Source organism: Malus domestica, chromosome 03 (genome assembly GCF_042453785.1).
Source record: "Malus domestica chromosome 03, GDT2T_hap1".
Taxonomy (NCBI): Eukaryota; Viridiplantae; Streptophyta; class Magnoliopsida; order Rosales; family Rosaceae; genus Malus; species Malus domestica.
The window spans coordinates 26,215,801-26,235,215 of NC_091663.1; the positions used below are offsets into that span (position 1 = coordinate 26,215,801).

The 19,415-nt window shown below is 39.5% G+C and overlaps 1 protein-coding gene across 1 annotated transcript; it reads right to left on the bottom strand.

Annotated features, from left to right (window-relative positions):
- Window positions 1–12,885: 12,885 nt before the first annotated feature.
- On the bottom strand, window positions 12,886–17,565 carry LOC103428465 (adenylyltransferase and sulfurtransferase MOCS3-like). The gene is made up of 11 exons (XM_029100122.2): window positions 17,218–17,565; window positions 16,361–16,453; window positions 16,167–16,222; window positions 15,870–15,934; window positions 15,344–15,418; window positions 15,119–15,197; window positions 14,880–14,918; window positions 14,638–14,746; window positions 14,240–14,358; window positions 13,676–13,792; window positions 12,886–13,533 (listed from the first exon to the last, which is right to left on the bottom strand). Exons 1-11 carry the CDS (start codon window positions 17,483–17,485, stop codon window positions 13,141–13,143), a joined length of 1,413 nt encoding a protein of 470 aa, XP_028955955.2. The 5' UTR covers window positions 17,486–17,565; the 3' UTR covers window positions 12,886–13,140.
- Between the last annotated feature and the right edge of the window lie 1,850 nt (window positions 17,566–19,415).

Here is a 19,415-nt window from a genome sequence, read left to right on the forward strand (position 1 = left end):
TCAAGATCAAGTGTCCACCACCCTTGAATAAAATTCAGCTCCAGATAAAAGGAGTAAAATTCAAACCTTTGGAGGAAATCTTTCAACTCCAGATAAAAGGAGTAAAATTCAGACCTTTGGAGGAAATCTAGTAGAAGGCCTTCCAGCCCAGTTCAAGAACAATCTTGTGGAAAGTCAATAAGCATAACAAATATGGTACTACTCATCAGGGGGAGCATCCAAAAACAGATCAAGATTTTAACGAGTCAATCGAAGATTTGTGGTCATCCAAGGGGGAGTGTTGTAAACATTGGTGGCTGACCACTAAATGATGTAATGGATGATTATATCAACCACTTTAGAGCACTGTAGCTTAGCTGGCAGCAAGGCAGCAAGCACTATCATCTGTGCCTATAAAAGGGAATGTTGAGGATGAGAGAAAATACATAGAAGTAAGAAGTTTTTTGATGCACAAAATCAGTGAGGACTTTGGTACAACAGAAAGTGTTAAGTTTATGACCTTCGCTAGATTGCTCCGGTCACTAGTGTGGATAAATATGTAAATGGATAGAGACAGGGAAGCAAACACAAGATGTACGTGGTTCACCCAGATTGGCAACGTCCACGGAGTAGATGAGTTCTCATTAATTGTGAAAGGTTTACACAAGTACATAGGTTCAAGCTCTCATTTTGTGAGTACTAGTGAATGATTTATACAAATGACATTAGGAAATATTGTGAGAGAATGGTCTCTATTTATAGAAGAGAGTTTCTAGTTTCATTCTGGACACGTGTTGTGATTGGCTTCTGACGTTGACACGTGTCGCGCTATGATTGGCTTCTGATGTCGACACATGTCGCACTATGATTGGCTTCCTGGTTGGAGGGAAACTCTTTTGGGTCCTTGACGGTATAACGTTGACCGGTGCTCAGTAGTTTCGAGATTGGTCAAGTATGGTACAAATAGTGCCCCCCTAAGTTCCCGAGTGAGGGAAGCTCCTCGGTTGGGGACTTGCAAGATCCAAGCTATTGAGTAATCACGAAACTTCTAAGTACCAAAGTGTGGTATCATTTTCACTTGCCTTATCTGTCTCATATGTAGATGTGGCATCTTCTCTGGCAGTACTTTTCCTCTATCCAGAGGTGGTATCTTTAACCAATAATGATGCACAAGGTAATGTATCAATTTCACTTGAAGCTTACTTGTAGTTTCGGGCTTGGTCAAGTGTGATACAAACCCTATAGTAGGAGTCCCCCAAGTCGCAGAGCTAGGAGATTTGCCGAAGGAGGTAACAGACAATGTAAGCAATCAGACTTCCAAGCAAGCAACTTGGATCAGAGGTTCAACTTTGGCTTCCGGTTGATTGTTCTCATTCTTCTTATGTCTTAAACAGCAACAAGGATAAGGAGAAGCAAATGGAGAAGAGATGATATGAGATACTTTTGCTTTTGAAGAAGTAACTTTCCACAGGCTTATTCTTGAACTAGGCTGGAGGGTTTTCTGGTTTCCTCCAGAGTATAAGGCCGACTCAAGAATTTGAGGGTCAAAACAAGTCCATCAAATCTAGAGTACGTTCTACCTTGATGATATGAGATACTTTTGCTATTGACAAAGTAGTGGATGTATCGACACGTGTTCTGTTACGCTTGTCTCCACATGCTTCCATGTATCCTTCTCACTTGCCCTATCTATTCCTCAGGTAGATGTGGTATCTTCTCTGGAAGCATAAGATGTTGAAGATGAGTACTCGAGAGCAATGCCAAGTAAGTAATCAGGCAAGGGGTTCCAGGCAGTCAGTTCTTGATTGGAAGCTTGATTCCAAGTGCTGACTGATTGCTCTCTTTCTCCTTGTCTTGCAGGTAAGACCAAGGCCAAAGGAAAAGACAAGGAAAAAGCATGATATGGGATACTCTTGCTTTTAACCCTGATGATATGAGATACTCTTGTTTTGGTGTGGCTTGTTTGCAGAGGTATTATCGGGAGGAAAAGAAGCTGAGTATTTCGAGAGACTCTGCTGAGAGTGCCCTCTCGGATGTGAAGAAAAGTTGAGCATTTTTTTTATTTGCAGGTCTGCTTGGCTGTGGAGGATGGAGGTCGACATATATATGAGTCTCCCTAACAACAAGTAGTAGTGCTATTCTTTTACCCTTCTTGGTCATAGCAATATAGTGGGAGCTGCAAGCTTCACATGTTTTAACTTTGTCAGAGCACTTTGAAAAAGTGGTATGTGGTATCTGGAAAGCTGATGTTGCGTGTGAAGATTGCAAACAAGCTTTATCCAAGGAAATCTGGCTCTCGAAGTTCGAAGAGCGGTGCCTCTTCGATTTTTGAACAACCAATCCTGTCGGGGATCTGGCTCTCGAGATTCAGAGAACGGTGCCTCTTCAATTTTTGAGAAAGCAATCCTGTTGGGAGTCTGACTCTTGAGATTTGGAGAGCAGTGTCTCTTCGATTTTTGAGAAAGTAATCCTGTTGGGAGTCTGGCTCTCGAGATTCTGAGGGCGATGCCTTTTCGATTTTTGAGCACGTAATCCTGTTGGGAGTCTGGCTCTCAAGATTCGGAGAGCGGTGCCTCTTCGATTTTTGAGAAAGCAATCATGTTGGGAGTCTGACTCTTGGGATTCAGAGAGCAGTGTCTCTTCGATTTTTTAGAAAGTAATCCTATTGGGAGTCTGGCTCTCGAGATTCGGAGGGTAGTGCCTCTTCTATTTTTGAGCAAGCAATCTTGTTGGGAGTGTTTTCTCGAATGTGAGTAAAGGTTTGTCATTTTTGTCAGTTTGCCTTGACACGGAGCATAGAGGTTGACACACATTGGGACTTTCTAGTTATCAAGCAGTGGTGCTGTTTCTTTACCCTTGTGGGTAATAGTAGGTAGCTGGACCTTCAAAATTTATGTGTCTAAACTTTGTCAGAAATCTTTGGCAAAGTTATCTGTGGTACCCGAGGAGCTGATGTTGCGTGTGGAAAGTGGAGCCTCTTCGGAATCTGGAGAGTGCTGCTCGGTGCTTCTTCGATTTTTGAACCAACGGCTCTGTTGCCCTTTCTTTTATAAGGGCACCAATTGTGTGCAAGAAGTACATTCAGAGAGTTATTGCTTGTAGGAATTTTCTCCTTACTTCAAAGATTTATTACACCTCATTTCTCCTTTATCATTTCTGAGAATATCTGGCCCATCCGACCGTCGTTTTGACTTGAACTTTGGTGAAGAGGTAGCCATGCCTTCTCAAGACAACATATGGGGCCCATCATTCTTAACCCATATTGGTATTCTTACCGTTGGGGACTCTATGATGAAGAATGATATGACTATTGCGGTGGTGGCCAGGAACCTTCTCACTCCCAAAGATAACAGACTACTTTCCAAACGGTCTGATGAGTTGGCTGTTAAGGGTTCTCTGGCTCTCAGTGTTTAGTGTGCAGGTTTTGTGTCTAATATGGCCCAACGCCTATTTTCTTGAACCCGCCAAGTTGAATCATTGGCGGCTGAAGTAATAAGTCTCAAACAGAATATCAGAGGGCTCAAGCATGAAAATAAACAGTTGCACAGGCTCGCACATGACTATGCTACAAACATGAAGACGAAGCTCGACCAACTGCAGGAATCCGATGGTTAAATTTTACTTGATCATCAGAGGTTTGTGGGTTTGTTCCAAAGGCATTTATTGCTTTCGTCTTCTGGGGCTATACCGCGTAATGAAGCTCCAAACGATCAACCTTCGGTGCCTTCTCCTTCTGGGGTTCTGCCTAGTGCTGAGGCTCTGAATAATCACCTTCTAGTGCCTCATTTTTCTGGGGCTATGCCGACTGCTGAGACTTCTCCTGAGCAACCTTTGTGAAGGCCCCATCTTGTTTGTTTATTTTGATTCATGTATATGTACATATTTGTAACTTATCGGAGATATCTTTAAACAAGTTTTGCTTCATTTCAACGTATTGTGTTAAATACACCAAGGTCTTTTTCACTAAGTTCTTTGAATTTTTCCTTTTGTTGAATCTTGTATGATGAAGCTTTGTGAGTGAAGCATGTAGGTTGAGGTAGTGCTCCCTTAATTTCCCGAGTGAGGAAAACTTCTTGGTTGGAGACTTGAAAAAATCCAAGTCACTGAGTGGTCGTGAGACTTCTGAGTATCAAGGTGCAATAGCATATGGTAAAAGTCCCCCAAGTCTCCGGTCGAGAGAGTTGACGAAGGAGGTGTCTTGCTAGTAGCCAAGTTTCCAAAGTAACAAAACTTCACCATTTTCCTTTCTAAGTGGTAGCCCAAAACTCCTCCTTCATATATATTTGTTATGAAAGTTGTTAGGCCCAAAGAAGAGGATGCCTAGGCAATTTTTTTTTTTTTGAATTTTCGAATTTTCGAATTTCCGAAAATATATATATATATATATATATATATATATATTGAGCTTTATAGGTGAAGCTTTGAGGTTGAAGCTTTGTTGGGTACCATGAATTGATTTTACTTCACACTATCTTGATCAAGATAGTGTGAAGCTTTTGTAGGTGAAGCTTTGTAGGTGAAGCTTTTGTGGGTGAAGCTTTTGTGGTGGGTGAAGCTTTTGTGGTAGGGGAAGCTTTTGTGGGAAACTAGAAATTTGAAAATGTGGGAGAGACAACATATACAAATTTTGCTTCCACACTATTGAGTAAGAGATTGTGATGCAAGCCACACCTTATAGTAGTCGAAGGTTTGGATGAACCATATAAATTGAATTTGCTTCGAACAATCTTGAATTTGCCTCGAAGGTTTGAGAATTGTATTTGCCCTCCATTGATGAAGCTTTTGTTGGCACCATAAATTGGTTTTGCTTCACACTGTCTTGATCAAGAGTGTGTGAAGCTTTTGAGAATTGTGGTTGCCTTCCATTGATGAAGCTCTTGTTGGCACTATAAATTGGTTTTGCTTCACACTGTCTTGATCAAGAGTGTGTGAAGCTTTTGAGAATTATGGTTGAACTCCTTTGATGAAGTTCTTGTTGGCACCATAAATTGGTTTTGCTTCACACTGTCTTGATCAAAAGTGTGAAGCTTTCTACGAGTTGTAGTGTTTGCATTGTTACAGAGGGGAAATGTCTGAAGCAGATGCAAGAAGGTTGAATAGCTTGATCTTCGTATGCCATGCACTGAAGTTGTTGTTGGCTTGCAATAAGACTTTGTTAGTGACTATAACTCTTGTTGGGCATAAGTGCTCCCCTAGTTGAGTTGTCAAGCTTGAGGGTTTTTAATTATTTGTGAATGCTAGGAGTTCACATGTACAAGTTGTACCACTCGTCTTCTGGTAGGTGGAATGAATGGTGAGTTGCTTTCATCACTTAGTTGGTGGTACGAAAGTGAGTTCCTTCATCACCTTTCATCACATTTCATCACCTGGTTGGTGGCATGAAGATGAGTTCCTTCTTCACCTGGTTGGTGGCATGAGTGGCAAGTTGCCAAATGATATTAGAGTACGGGTTGTACAGTTCATCACTTGGTTGGTGGCATGAATGAGAGTACGGGTTGTACATTTCATCACCTGGTTGGTGGCATGAAGATGAGTTCCTTCTTCACCTGGTTGGTGGCATGAGTGGCAAGTTGCCAAATGATATTAGAGTATGGGTTGTATAGTTCATCACCTGGTTGGTGGCATGAAGGAAAGTACGGGTTGTACATTTCATCACCTGGTTGGTGGCATGAAGGAGAGTACAGGTTGTACATTTCATCACCTGGTTGGTGGCATGAAGATGAGTTCCTTCTTCACATTTCATCACCTGGTTGGTGAGAATAAGGGCAAGGTGTCGAGGCACATTGTAGCAAGTGTCGAAGAACAAAGTATGTTGAACCCTTTCGAAGCACAGTTAGCTTATGTATGGATGTGTTGGAATGTATGATGTTTATGTATGAATGTGTTGGAATATATGATGCTTATGTATGAATGTGTTGGAATGTATAATGTTTATGTTGATTGATATGAGTGATGCTTATGAATGTTTTGATATGCATGAAGGGATCCATGCTTTTGATATGTGAACCATGTTGGTTGTAACACTTAGTATCACATACTTTGTGTCAAAGTACGCATGTTGAAACTCTGAGTTGGAGTATAAGGGTAGGTCAGTGTAGACCAAGTGTTCCAGTGCTAGGAACACAAAAGACTCAGAAGAAGTTGTCTGAATTCCCTCTTCTTTAAATATTTGCCGAATGGCTTGTGTGACAAAAGATCTCAAACAATTGAGAGTCAAAACATTTGTAATGTGTATGCCTTCTTATAATAGCATTTCCTTCAGTACCTAGTCCTCCACTTTGAAAGAGTGAGGCTTGGCCCCATAGTCATAATAGTCGACGGTACTTCACCCCTGGTTATCTTGATCCGAACTTTTATCCCACTTGTTGTAATGGGCTTGCTGAGAGTAAAAATCCTTTATCTTACCAAGAGACAGATACGTTTGGTGACTTAGCGAGTAGCTAAATGAGGCAGGAGATGATGCAATGGGTGTTTGAATGGCCAATATCTCCTCACTTGGTAGAACTTGACTTCCACTTCCCATTTGTTGATAGGGGTTAACCATATGGGGGTTCCCTTGGTATGTCCTTGCTTCGGCCGAGGCGTGGTTGTAAGCTTGTGCCATCACCTCATAATAAGTCTTCCAAATGTTGGCATTGATCATGTACTTGAAGAAACAATCACGTAGGCCTGCCGTGAAGGCTTTGAAGGTGGTATTGTCATCTGCCTCAGCGCAGCAAGAATACTCATAGCTGAAGCGACCGGCATACTCTTATAGTGACTCGTCCAGCTTCTGGCGAATAGTGTACAAGTCATCTACATAATGCAAGTGATCGGTCTGGAAGATGTGTTGAGAGACAAACAGTTTCCTCAATTCCTCAAATGAGTCTACTGTCTCAGGTGGAAGACGGCAATACTAGTTTAGAGCTCCGCTAGAGAGGGTGGAGGGGAAGAGAAAACATCGCTCTTCGTCGGTGTGCATCCGATATGCCATGGTGGACTCAAAGAGGTTAAGGTGTTCAATTGGGTCCTCCCTTCCAGTATAGAATTGTAAACCAAGCTTTTGTTTTGTCTTCGCTTGAAGGGGGGTGTCGATGATTCTTCTTGTGAAAGGGCCAGGCCTGGGTTGGTTCCAGTCAGGTATCTCGGCCTGACGTTCGGCCTTCAACTTGTTTACTTCCTCGATGAGCTGTAGGACAAGGGGGTCCTGAGTGGAGTTATGTACCACTGGAATTTTCTTTCGTAAGTCTTCATTGCCTCTTGGAAGTAGAAAAGTTTGAGCAAGGGCGTGTGGTTTTTTCTTGGACTCGCCGTACTGACTTCTAGGGCGAGTCTGTCGGAATACCTTAGAGTTCTCTGTACCTTCATATTCCTCTGGGACCTGTCGTTCCTTCCCTAGATTGGCAGCTGGCCTGGGTCGTGGGAAGGGACCGAGTCTTTCAGAAACCCTTGGGTCATTGATCTTCGAGCATATATGGAGGGGATTCTCTCGACGTAGCTTTAGGAAGTCTCGGTAGTCACGATAAACGGCTTTCGATCCTTCCAACCCTTATGCAATAAGGTGTCTTCCTCCACTTCTTCTACTTCGGGTCGAAGCATCTGGGTTGAGAGAAGTCTCATGTTGATCAATGTTTTGATGATTAGCTCGCTCCTCATCAGGGATACCCATGTCGAAGGGAAGTGACCCTCCGTGTTGGGGGCACCCAGATGATGGTTGATGTCCACAAGGGCAACAAGCTCGCGTGTTTGAGTACGCCTAGTTTTGTGGAGCGTCTCAAAGTGCTTCTCATACTGCTCCTGGATGACCTCATTCTTCATTGCTATCTTGTTGTTCTGAGCTTCTAGCTCATCGACTTTAGCTTGAAGAGAAACCTTATTTCCTTCCTTCTTTCGTTGCTTTGCACTAGGTGCAAGATGGGTGTCATTCTGTGTGTTGTGGCTTCTTTCGCTCCCCATGTTGGAGAGGGATGCCTGGTCAAAAGAGAGTGTACGAATGGTAGAAACCAGCTTGGCAAAGCTGAAGATAGTGGGAATAAGTGTCGTTCCCACAGACGGCGCCAAATGTTGATGCACAAAATCAGTGAAGACTTTGGTACAACAGAAAATGTTAAGTTTATGACCTTCGCTAGATTGCTCCGGTCACTAGTGTGGATAAGTATGTAAATGGATAGAGACAGGGAAGCAAACATAAGATGTACGTAGTTCACCCCTGGTTGGCTACGTCCACGGAGTAGAGGAGTTCTCATTAATTGTGAAGGGTTTACACAAGTACATAGGTTCAAGCTCTCCTTTTGTGAGTACTAGTGAATGATTTAGTACAAATGACATTAGGAAATATTGTGAGAGAATGGTCTCTATTTATATAAGGGAGTTTCTAGTTTTATTCTGACATTAACACGTGTCGTGTTGTGATTGGCTTCTGATGTTGACACGTGTCGTGCTATGATTGGCTTCTGATGTCGACACGTGTCGCGCTGTGATTGGCTTCCTGGTTGGAGGGAAACTCTTCTGGGTCCTTGACGGTATAACGTTGACCGATGCTCAGTAGTTTCGGGATTGGTCAAGTATGGTACAAACAAAGTTCACAGAAGAGGAAGAGAGAAAAGAAAGGAAGAGGAGAGGAGATAATAGAGAGAGTCATCTTTGTACTCCTATTATTCCAAATTATAATGAAAACATCACTGCTGTCCCGATGACGTACTCCGATCACACTGACTAAACCTCGTAAATTTTGTGTCCTATTTCATTTATTCCACTGCATACACTATCGATTTTACAACACCACCACATTAATAATCCCCAATTTTGAAAAAAAATTAGATTTCGAAAGTGGAGGCCAGATATTTCGTAAAGTGTGGTTAGTATTAAAGATAATAGTTTTGTTGATTGTTTTTTAGATACTTGAAGTGTAAATGGTTTATGTATTTAAAGCATCCTCACTTAGATGTTTTTGGATATAGAAATGCAAATTTGGCATGCTCAATTATTGATAGAATTTCAACTTTAGATTATTTTCACATTTGTAATTGCGGCAAGAAACAAAACATTGTTGCTAGATAAATTGTTGAGGCTGAGCTTTAAGGGATTTGAAATTGACATTTGTTTGAATCCCACATCGGTTAGAGGGAAAGGAGAAAAAAATTTAAATAGAATTACTCTACTCTAACTAACACCGAGGTTTTTTTATGGTAAAACTCCACACCTGACTGATTGTGCAGGTGGTAATTATCAAGTTGGGGACAATATCGATATTGGTGGAGTGGGGTCCCCGATCCGTCGACTTAAAAAATTCAACATGGTATCAGAGCCAGAGAGCGGACCTGTACTAGTACGTGATGGATGAGTCCCCTTAGCCCTGCGTGATGATGGTGGGTCCCTTGGCCCTTATAATACCATGAAAATTTAAAATATATGAATACGTGGAGTAAATCGAGAATAAATACATTTCTCGTTATGAAAATTTGATTAGAGAAATTTTATAATTTTGTTTCAAGGATTTATTATAATTTATGTAGAAAAATTTATTGATAAGTGGAAAAGACGAAAATGCCCCTAGTTGACTAAACGTAATTTTCCGAGGATGTATTTTATCCTCATATATTTTATTGTATTTCTTGACATATTTGGATAGATGATGATTCCATGAGCGTGTAGGCGAAAACTGTTCGACAAACGGAGTTATAATGAATGAAATATAAACGAACAAAAGTAGGGGCAAAATAGTCATTTTGCCATGAATTTGGATGGCTCCAGATTTGGCTGGAGGTGTGTTTTGGTGGAAATATGCCACATGAAGGGCTGTGAAAGGGGAGGAGAGGAGGGGCCAATTGGGAAGGGAAGAAAGGAGGGAAAGGAAGAAAGGAGAAAAAAGGAAGGGGAAAAACTGGGTCTTTCTTGACCTGCGTGACCCGACCCGATAGGCACGGTCAAAATAAATCCTCTCCGGCCACTTTTCGGGCACAATTTGACAGGGAAAATACTTAAGAAAACATCCTTGATCCATTTTCTTTCATTTTCACCCAGAAATTAAGGGAAATTGGCCTTGATTTCTCCTAGAACATGCCGACGGGTTTTGTTGGGGATGCGGCGGCAATCGGCCAATTTTGCAGGTAACACCATCTAGTACCACCATCATCCAACTCGTTTTGGTCCCAGGAACAAACCCCAAACATATTTTGGGGCGATGGAACACCAGAATGATCGAATCAAAGTGGACCCATTTCTAGGGTTCCGACGGATCAAGGGCTATTTCAGGTAATTCCAGACCGAATTGGATTTCGGCCAGGTATGAAAACATTTCCCCTCGTTGTGTTCTACAACCCTGTAAAATTTGGTAATTTTTGGAGTTTGTTGGAAAATTGGGTTTCCGTGCGCCGGAAATCGTCACATGTAGCAGCGCGTGGTCAGTGGGCCGACGCTGCCTTTTCATGCAAATTTTGATATTTTAAATCCGTAATTGGTACCCATTTGATGTGATTCGATTATGAAAGCTAATGTTGAATATTCCATTACTAGAATATTTTCGGAAATGGATAAAAGAATGAATGGTGAACTATGGAAGGCTTGATCCCACCCAAGGGTACGTAGACAGTCTAACAGGGGTTAGATGTAGTCTTAAATAATCGAGATTAATCTTTTGTTGGGAATTTGATTTAAGAAAAGAAATTTGGTGATTAATTTGAAAATTTAATCTTATGTTTTTGGTAAGTAAATTTTGGGATTTTGTGAGTGATTAAGAAATTTAAATAAAGAATTGTGATTAATGGTAGTTAAATAAACAAGAGTTTAATTTGGCTTATCACTGAAATTATTTTCCGAAATAAATTTTCGGGGCGTTACAGCCCTCGTGTAAGGTGAGTCCCTTTGGCTCAATGTCGTTGCTGATATGTGGATCTCCACGTGTGACCCACAAAAATGGGGTCTCACGTATTGGGGCGTGTTGAATTCCAAATCAGCTAGAGGGAAAAGAGAAAAGCAATTTAAATATAACTACCCACACTCTAACTAATACCGAGACCTTTTGTGGTAAAACCTCACACCTGACTAATTTTATAGGTGGTAATTACCAAGTTGGAGACAACATCGGTGTTGTTAGAAGTGAGCCATCGGCCCGTCTCTCTGATAATTCTACAACATTCAGTTGGGGTACCACACCTGACTGATTGTGTAGGTGGTAATTACCAAGTTGGAGACAATATCAGTGTTGTTGGAAGAGAGCCCTTGGCCCGTCCTTCTAATAATTCTACAACGTTCAGTTGGGGTTTGAACCTTGAAAGCTTACGCAGTTGAATTGTGGTATAAGGGTTGCGATTGATATTGTTCACAATCTAGTTCAACGTGATCAGCCTAAACATGTTAAAATAGATAAGACATTTTGCCAAGTGAGGATCAACTGGCAGATTTGTCCTCCGTTTCCTCATTGGTGGAGTAGTAGAGTTCTTAATTTTTGGAATGGTTCGTGCGTAATTGTGTAGTCTTAGTCTGGTCACCTCTCTCTTCTAGAATCTAGAGTCATGTATGCCATGCCAGTTAGTTTGGTTATTTGGAGTCTTTGGTTCTCAAATTGCAGTTCCATGCATGGAAATAGGAGGCTAGGAGCTAGGGCTTTGTTGTTTTGACGATGCTGTTAAGAGTACGATCGGTGCCATGCACATGCAAGTTTATTTGTCTAATGTACGCAGCCCTTATTATTGATGATCAATTTCCTTTCATGCGATCTATATGTATTTCTTTTTTAATTAGACTATTTGAGCACCGAGTTTAATAATCTTCTAGGAATGTGCATAAGAATTTATTTCTAAATATCCCATTCTATGAACTAAATAGATCCTAAGAGGAACCATTAAACTATTTATTAAACTCTAGAAATCCCCCTAGAGATTTTGTTTGATGGAATCCAAGTACCATACAGAGTCGGCCCTGAGATTTCAAGGGTTCTATGGGAAAGTGAATTGGAAGCCTCAAAAAGTACTAAGAATTTTATTTTTTTTATTTTTTTGTTCAAAAAAATAATTTTAGTTTTCAATTGAGTTTCTATAAATTCTAATAGCACAAACAAATTTAACAAAATCAACAAGTGGAAAGGTGGCGTATTGTTTTTCCTTAACTATCTAGAGGGTCAGGGTTTGAATTTTTATGTCATTGTGTGGAAGCAATAATACCACTAGGCCGATGTAAAGAAGCAATAATACCACTTACGCTAAGACTCAAGTTTGTAATATTCTACACATACTACTATATGTACGTATATGCATGCAAATTAATTTGAAAAATTGGCAGCCCTTTCGATTTGGAGGCCCTATGTGGTAGCACCACTTGCACCCACTCAGGACCGGCCCTGGTACCATATGACCGATCTTCAATCTAAAATTAATCCTCCCTTGCTAATTTCATGTTACTTGAATTGATGATCAGTGGAATTATTGAGTATTGACTTCTACTGCTTTTATTAACACACGAGTGCAGAATAATTCCAAATAAGGACTGAACTTTGATAATTCAATAATGGTGGCTAGTTTGAAGCTCTTTTTCTTTCCTCTTTGGTTAAGGCCTGCAAAATGAGGTAAAAAGTCTCCTAAATTGGGGACGCCGGTTCTAACAGTGGACTATTGGATTTGCATGACTAAATTTTGACTCTGGCAATTCAAATGTTCAAACACATCTCTTTATAGAGTTGAGTTTACATATACAGGGATAAGTATCTATTCCTTTTAGATTTTGTCCGGTGTGAAATCCTACACTCATGCTGACATGGCATCCTGTGAGTGGTCATACTCATGCTGACATGGCATCGTGTGAGTGGTTTATTTTTAACCATTTGGAGTCTCGCAAGACTTGGGAATGAAGTTTCGTTTCTCTTGTCTAATTTGCATTTTAATTTTTGTATTCCCTTCAGGCCACGATTGCAAGTATAAAAAACAGATTCCATGAGTGTAAAACATGCAAAATTACACATAAGCAGAGAGCTAGAACACTACAAAACGTCAAAGCCGGTAAATGGCTTGTCTATGAGGAAAAAGGACAAATAATTCCAACCGAATTACCACTTTATGAGTACAATACATGAAAATACAACACTAATACCCAATATAAATACTGTATATCACGAAGTACACGTGCACACTTGGACGGGGAAAGACAAAGAGGGTATAGAGTGCACACAAGTTCCAGAACTTAGTCCTGCTAATAAGTAGGGACGTTTGGATCGACCTCATGCGCCCAGCCCTCCAGTCCTCCGATGATGTCTTTGGCCGATGTGAAACCCATCTTGTGGAGATACTGAACAGCCCTTTGAGAATCGTTACCCCTTCTACATATTACATATACCTTTCCACCTGAACCAGAATCAGTACCCCTATGGTCTTCCTTTTCCTTTAAGGCTGAAGTTATTTCCGGCAACCGAGCCTCCAAACGTGGGAGCGGGATGTTTAAGGAATTGGGCAGAGAAACAATCTTGAAGTGATGTTCTGGACGAACGTCGATTAAAACATGTGCCTCACCACTAATTATTTTCTCCTTGTACTCTTTACTATTTATTCTGGCGTCTGGCTGAAGTAGGTTTAACTTCAAAGGTAACTGCATAGAGCAAACAGCAATATTGTGTTTGTGACCAGAAGAAAATACCAGTTCTCATTATACGGTGAAAAATCCAATTATGCATTTAAAAATCAGATACTTCAAAATCCTTTAAGAAAAAAATTATAAGACAAATATTTACCGGAGTCAGTGGAGACTGAGTGAAGTTTTCATAATCAAATTCTTGAAACTGCTGCTTAGAGAATGGTGCATTCTCACCACACACTACGCACTGCGGTGACCTTCCTCGAATCTTAACCTGCAATGAAAATAAAATAAATAACACCAGCAGAAAAATGTGCCATATCTGATGAGCGAGCGAACTCAACTGTGAAGCTAGTTCATTTTCAGTTCTAAAAGAACAGAACAAATCCAGATACCAAAAAGGGAGGCAACAAGTCCAGGTAGTAGGATGATATCCATCTTCTTATTAAGACTTCGGTACAATTTGATTTGAAATTGAGCATGTAATCTAATATTTAAAGAATTGAGAGGTGATAAGGGAAGGGAAGACGAATGGTCATTGTGCAGGCGGCCCATTGGTCCAAAAGCCTAAATAACTAACATACTGAGGTTACACTAATACAAAGCCACTCTGGCTTCAACGATTCTTGTTCTAAGACTAATGCATTCATAAAATCAAAGCAAATTAAAGTCTAGGAATCACAGCTGGAAGTAATGTCAGGTACTGGACGAAGAAGCATACATTTCGTATCCGTCCTGAAAATGCATCAAATAAAAGCATGCGTTCTGAGAGTGGTTCGCCAACTCCACTTGCAATCTTAATAGCTTCTAGGGCTTGGAGACAGCCGATGACACCTGGTACTGGAATGATAAAGGAGTAGTAAGAAACAAGGACTTGGTTTCTCAAGCAAGGAATGAAATACTACATGAGATATTTTAAATCAAACAAGATATGAATGGTGATTAAACTCCTGATTACCAAATTTCCTCCTAACCACTATGCAAGTCATCAAACTACTCTCTCTTCATAAAACATTTCACTTTGTATTGCAGCACACTGGGAATATTAATAGGCAATTTTCCAGCAGTGCATAACTTTGTATTCCATGATTTTTTAATATAAACAATTTATTGACATACCAACGCCTAGGACACCAGCGTCAGAACATCTTTGGCATGCGGTTGTAGGTGGGGGAGTTGGAAATAGGCATCGATAGCATGGACCATCATTATAATTGAAAACTGTGAGCTGCACAAATCTATTTGGAGTAAATACTTGGAATCTTTAACATGATAAAATACTGCAAATGACAATTTATACTACCTCATTATAGACAATCATATATTACGAAAGGACCAAATAAGATTTCTACACAATGTACCTGCCCTTCTAATCCCACTGCAGCACCAGATACAAGAGGCTGTAAGAGTATATACGATACCCATTAGTACTTAGTGGAGAAAATTGAATAAATGAGTAAATGGAAAGTTAAAACAATACAAGAACAGCCTACAAATCCATACAATTATATATAAATATACTTATATGTTGCAATCATGAGCTAGTAATGAAAAAAGTAACAGAGTGCCTTTGTAACATCATCACAAGGAGCCAATGTACCTTCCCTATCACCACACAACAATCGCTAATCATGTAACGACTAGGAGCATTGTCCGTTGCATCTACTACTATATCATATCTTAGAGATGTCAACAGTTAAGGATGATACGATATTTCAGCTATTTGGGACCAAAAATAAATATGTAGGATTGTTTGTAAAAGTGTATCTCTGAATTACGATAAAGAAACAAAAGAGAATTAAAAAGTGGAAATTTTCAAGGATACTTGCTCATAATTTCCAAAGCATTGGATGTACGTAATGGTTCTTGGTACTCCACAACCTGAATAGTGGAGTTAATCCTGGGATATGAATCCATGTTAGAATGATGCGAAATAATTTTTAAAACAGGAGGGTTTCAACCAAATAAAAAACAGAAGAGTTTTCCTGTTAGAAGCAATTGAATGAGTGGACACGCACAAATTTCTTTCCAACAAGCTTCCAACTCATTGAAAAAAAAAATTACCCCCTGTCCCTGTCCACAGCCACCTCCCTCCAACTCGACTGCTAAATACCCCCTCCTCTCTTCCTCTCTGGCTTTCTTTTGGGATAGTGGGGGGGAGGGGACCAAGGGTAAAATTGGAAGTCTAAAAGAAAAAACTTAGTGCTCGTTTACTCATTCACCTTCTGAGTGTTAACAGAAGCCCTCAAACAGAAATTTTATTAGAAAACAAAGGTTAGTGTATCGTTTGAAATACTAATTCAACTTAGGTCATTCTTTTACGCTGAAAAATAACCAAAAGACAAACTTACGAATGACAAGCCGCTGCAGCAGATTTCACTTTTGGCTGACCAATAAAACCTTCAGCATGGATAATCTGAAATAAGAAAAAAAAATGTAAAAATTCATTAATAAAGTGAAAAAATATCCACACACATTCGCACACGCACAAACTCTGCCTAAAAAATGCAATTAAGTGTGCCTCCCAACAGTAATTTAACTGAGCTTTACCAGTCAGCATTGATAGCTTATATACCATTAAATACATGATATTAAAGTTAGTGAACAATATGAAGAACATGAATAGGAACATGATTTCCAACTTGTACCTGTCTGTGCATATTATTGAGCTCAACCACATCATGATCAACGATCCCCAAGCAGCCTAAAGATACAGTCCCATTACAAGTATTCAGTTCCCGAAAATAATAAGAGTTCAATTTCAGTTTCATGGTATCAAATCATCATAAATACAGTATCTATAGCAGCCATTGTTAAAATCCCAATTATCTGGAAACATTACCAACACCACAGGCTGCAAGATACAGCAGAACAGGCGAGCCTAACCCTCCAGCTCCGACCACCAAAATCGATGACTTCAAGAGCTTTGACTGCCCTGAGCCAATTAGGATATAAGTCCAATTAGAAAATCTCAGCCATTAAAAAAGATGCAAAAATCATCTCATCGTTTACATAGATGTTACATGAATTAATTACAAAGCTCAAAATTCATTCCTTCATCTCAGTGCCTCAACTTTTATTTATTTAACAAGAATATGAGGCCTTGTTTGGCATCTAGAATTGGATTGAAATACATAATCCACTAATTCAACAAGCATGTTGAGGGAAGAAATAAAAAACTGTGTCCAACTTGAATGTCGAAGATAGATTACTCATTAAGTAAACTTATCCATTTCAATCCACCAAAATGGTAGAATTACAATGGACAAGTTTCCTTCCCGTCTAACCCCTTTAAATCCCACAAAATATAAAATCATTAACCGCTCCCTTTAATCCACCTTTACGATAAATATAGTGGATTATCCATTCCATTTCAATTCTAAACACAAACGAGAACTAAGTTCTTTTGTGACAATCATTTCGTTTTAAGTTTGAAGTTTTTTATTTTTGGTTTTTAGTTTTCAGTATTGAAAAAAGTTATCAAACAAGATTTCAGTTTTCAAAAAATTGAAAACAAAAACTAGAAACTGAAACCGAAATGGTTATCAAACAGCCCCTAAAATTACTACTAGAAGTGAGCACTTCTGGATAATTCTAGACCCTACTTGCATTAGAAAGGTTATAACTTTGTAACATATGCATGCCATACATGTATACATACATACTACACATACACACGTAGGGGACTTGTAAAATTACCTTGGACTCCGAACGAAGGAAGCAAGAGGTGGCGACTGTAGCGGTGAATCATCTGAGGCGACAAATCGTGACCATAGCCCGAATCAACGGACGGTATATGGGGAGGACAAGAGCCATTAGAAACGCTGCCGTTCGGTTTCTGAAGGGTAATCTCTCGGAGCTGAGCTTCGAGGGCCGATATTTGGCGCTCTATTTCGCTCTTACTGGCCTTCAAGTCTTCGAGTTGGCGAAGAATCACAGAGGCCTCGCCGCCCCGATCGGAATCCATGGAGTCGCAGTCGCAGAGAGCAAAAGCTGAGCTGATCAGGGAGCTTTGGAGGTTTGGAAGAGACGGTCGCTGCGCGCGAGTCCCTGCGGGTTTTGTCAATGTTTCACTTTTAAGGGGCAATCTTGTCATTTGGCACATTCGGTCAAGCCGTCACGTCCTTGACGCCGTTAAAACTTAAAGCCCTCTCTCTCGTTCTCTTTTCTTCCAATGGTTGGCGTCTGTCTTTCTTCTTTGATTTATTTAGTCTGATTGCTGAAAATTTAAATTACAATGTAAGAAGTAAAATAAGGCATGTGGATAACATATTGTTTGTGAAAAATACATGAGTTAAGAGCATCTCCAAAGAAGATGTCAAATATAGTATGTCAAAATTTTATTTGATGGCTGATGTAGCAAATTGAATACAAGTGATAAATTCTCTTCTTTTTCAATGGATGTGTTAAATATTTATTTTATTATTTTATTGGGCTTAAAGTTACATAAACTATTAAAAAATTATCAAAATTAGTTTTAGTTTTTATTTTATTAATTGTTACTTGGAACCATGCATTAAAAATTAAATTAAATATATTTGACTCATTCTTTGTTTTCTGTAAAAAAAGGCAGCTAGAAAGCAAGAAGTCAAATGACTCATATGCCACATTATATATGACATATCCATTGGAGAACACATAAATATCTTTTAATCTTATTTGATGTATTTGACATCTCTTTTGGAAATGGTCTAAGGATAGGTGAGTTTCTCATCTTAATTTGCATGAAGGAATTTAATTTGATTTTAAGAGGCTATGGATTGATGTTTTTTTATTTATTTATTTTTTTGTTTTGTTTTGGTCTATGGGATCCAAAAAGATCGCCACCAAGGAACTTTTATTAAAACAAACACATACTTACAAAACAAACAAATGTCCAAATTATTCCTATAAACAAACAAAGAACGGGCTTAAAAACAAAGAAAACATAAAAAAAGAACAACAGTGAAGCCCAAACACAACAGAATGTCTGAGAACCTTCCACTGATTGCATATTAAGAGTTAATTTGGTTTTATAAATTTCTTAATTGCCAGAAGAAGAAAAAAAAATTAGGAAGTTTTGTGTTAAAATTGGTTGTGCTGCGTATTCTGTGTGTGGTGTTTGAAGAGCTTGCCTATTAGGTGTTTGTGAAAACTCCTCTTAATATCAGAAGCAAGGGATTTCGGTGCAAATTCGAATGTGGGGCGTTAATATGTATGTATGTATGTATGCATAGGTTTGTTATACATGTGGAGATGAATTTTAGTGATTTTATGAAGATAAATGGTTGTTGTCAGAAGGTACCTTGCATTTTTCCAGCAGAGTAATTAATTGAAATAGGATTTCATGCAAAAATACAGAAAGTGATGCATAACCTTCTTCACAGTCAGCTGTGGCCAGAGTTTGGTTAATTATCTCAACCCCAACTCGTGAAATATAGAATTGTGAAAGGCTTTTTGTATACGTTACTCTGTCAACCTCATTGTTTTCCACTGGAAATTTAGTCAATTGTTTACCGCCGGAAGTTGGATTAAGAGAACGAAATGAAGAGATGGTATTTTATCTGTTTCCATACCATAACACCACCAACAAGTGAGGAAATTTACTATGCTTAATTTTCTATCCAAAATGTGCTGGCAAGCTGCAGCAACTGCTCTCTTTTCACAACCTCTAGTTTTTAGTTTTAGAGAGAGTAAATGGTTTCTTGACTGCGTAATTGTAAAATTTTAGGCAGAGGCTGGAAAAATTAAGTTGGCTAGCCATGTCATATTGGTACGTTTGGCTTCGATATTGGCGTGGATGCGTTTGTGTTCGTGTTGCATGTATGTGTGCATTTAGGCACTCAGAAAAATGTTTTGAGGAGCAGAACTAATAAGAGCATGCAGAGGCACCTTAATCGCAGCCTCAGTGTCTTCAG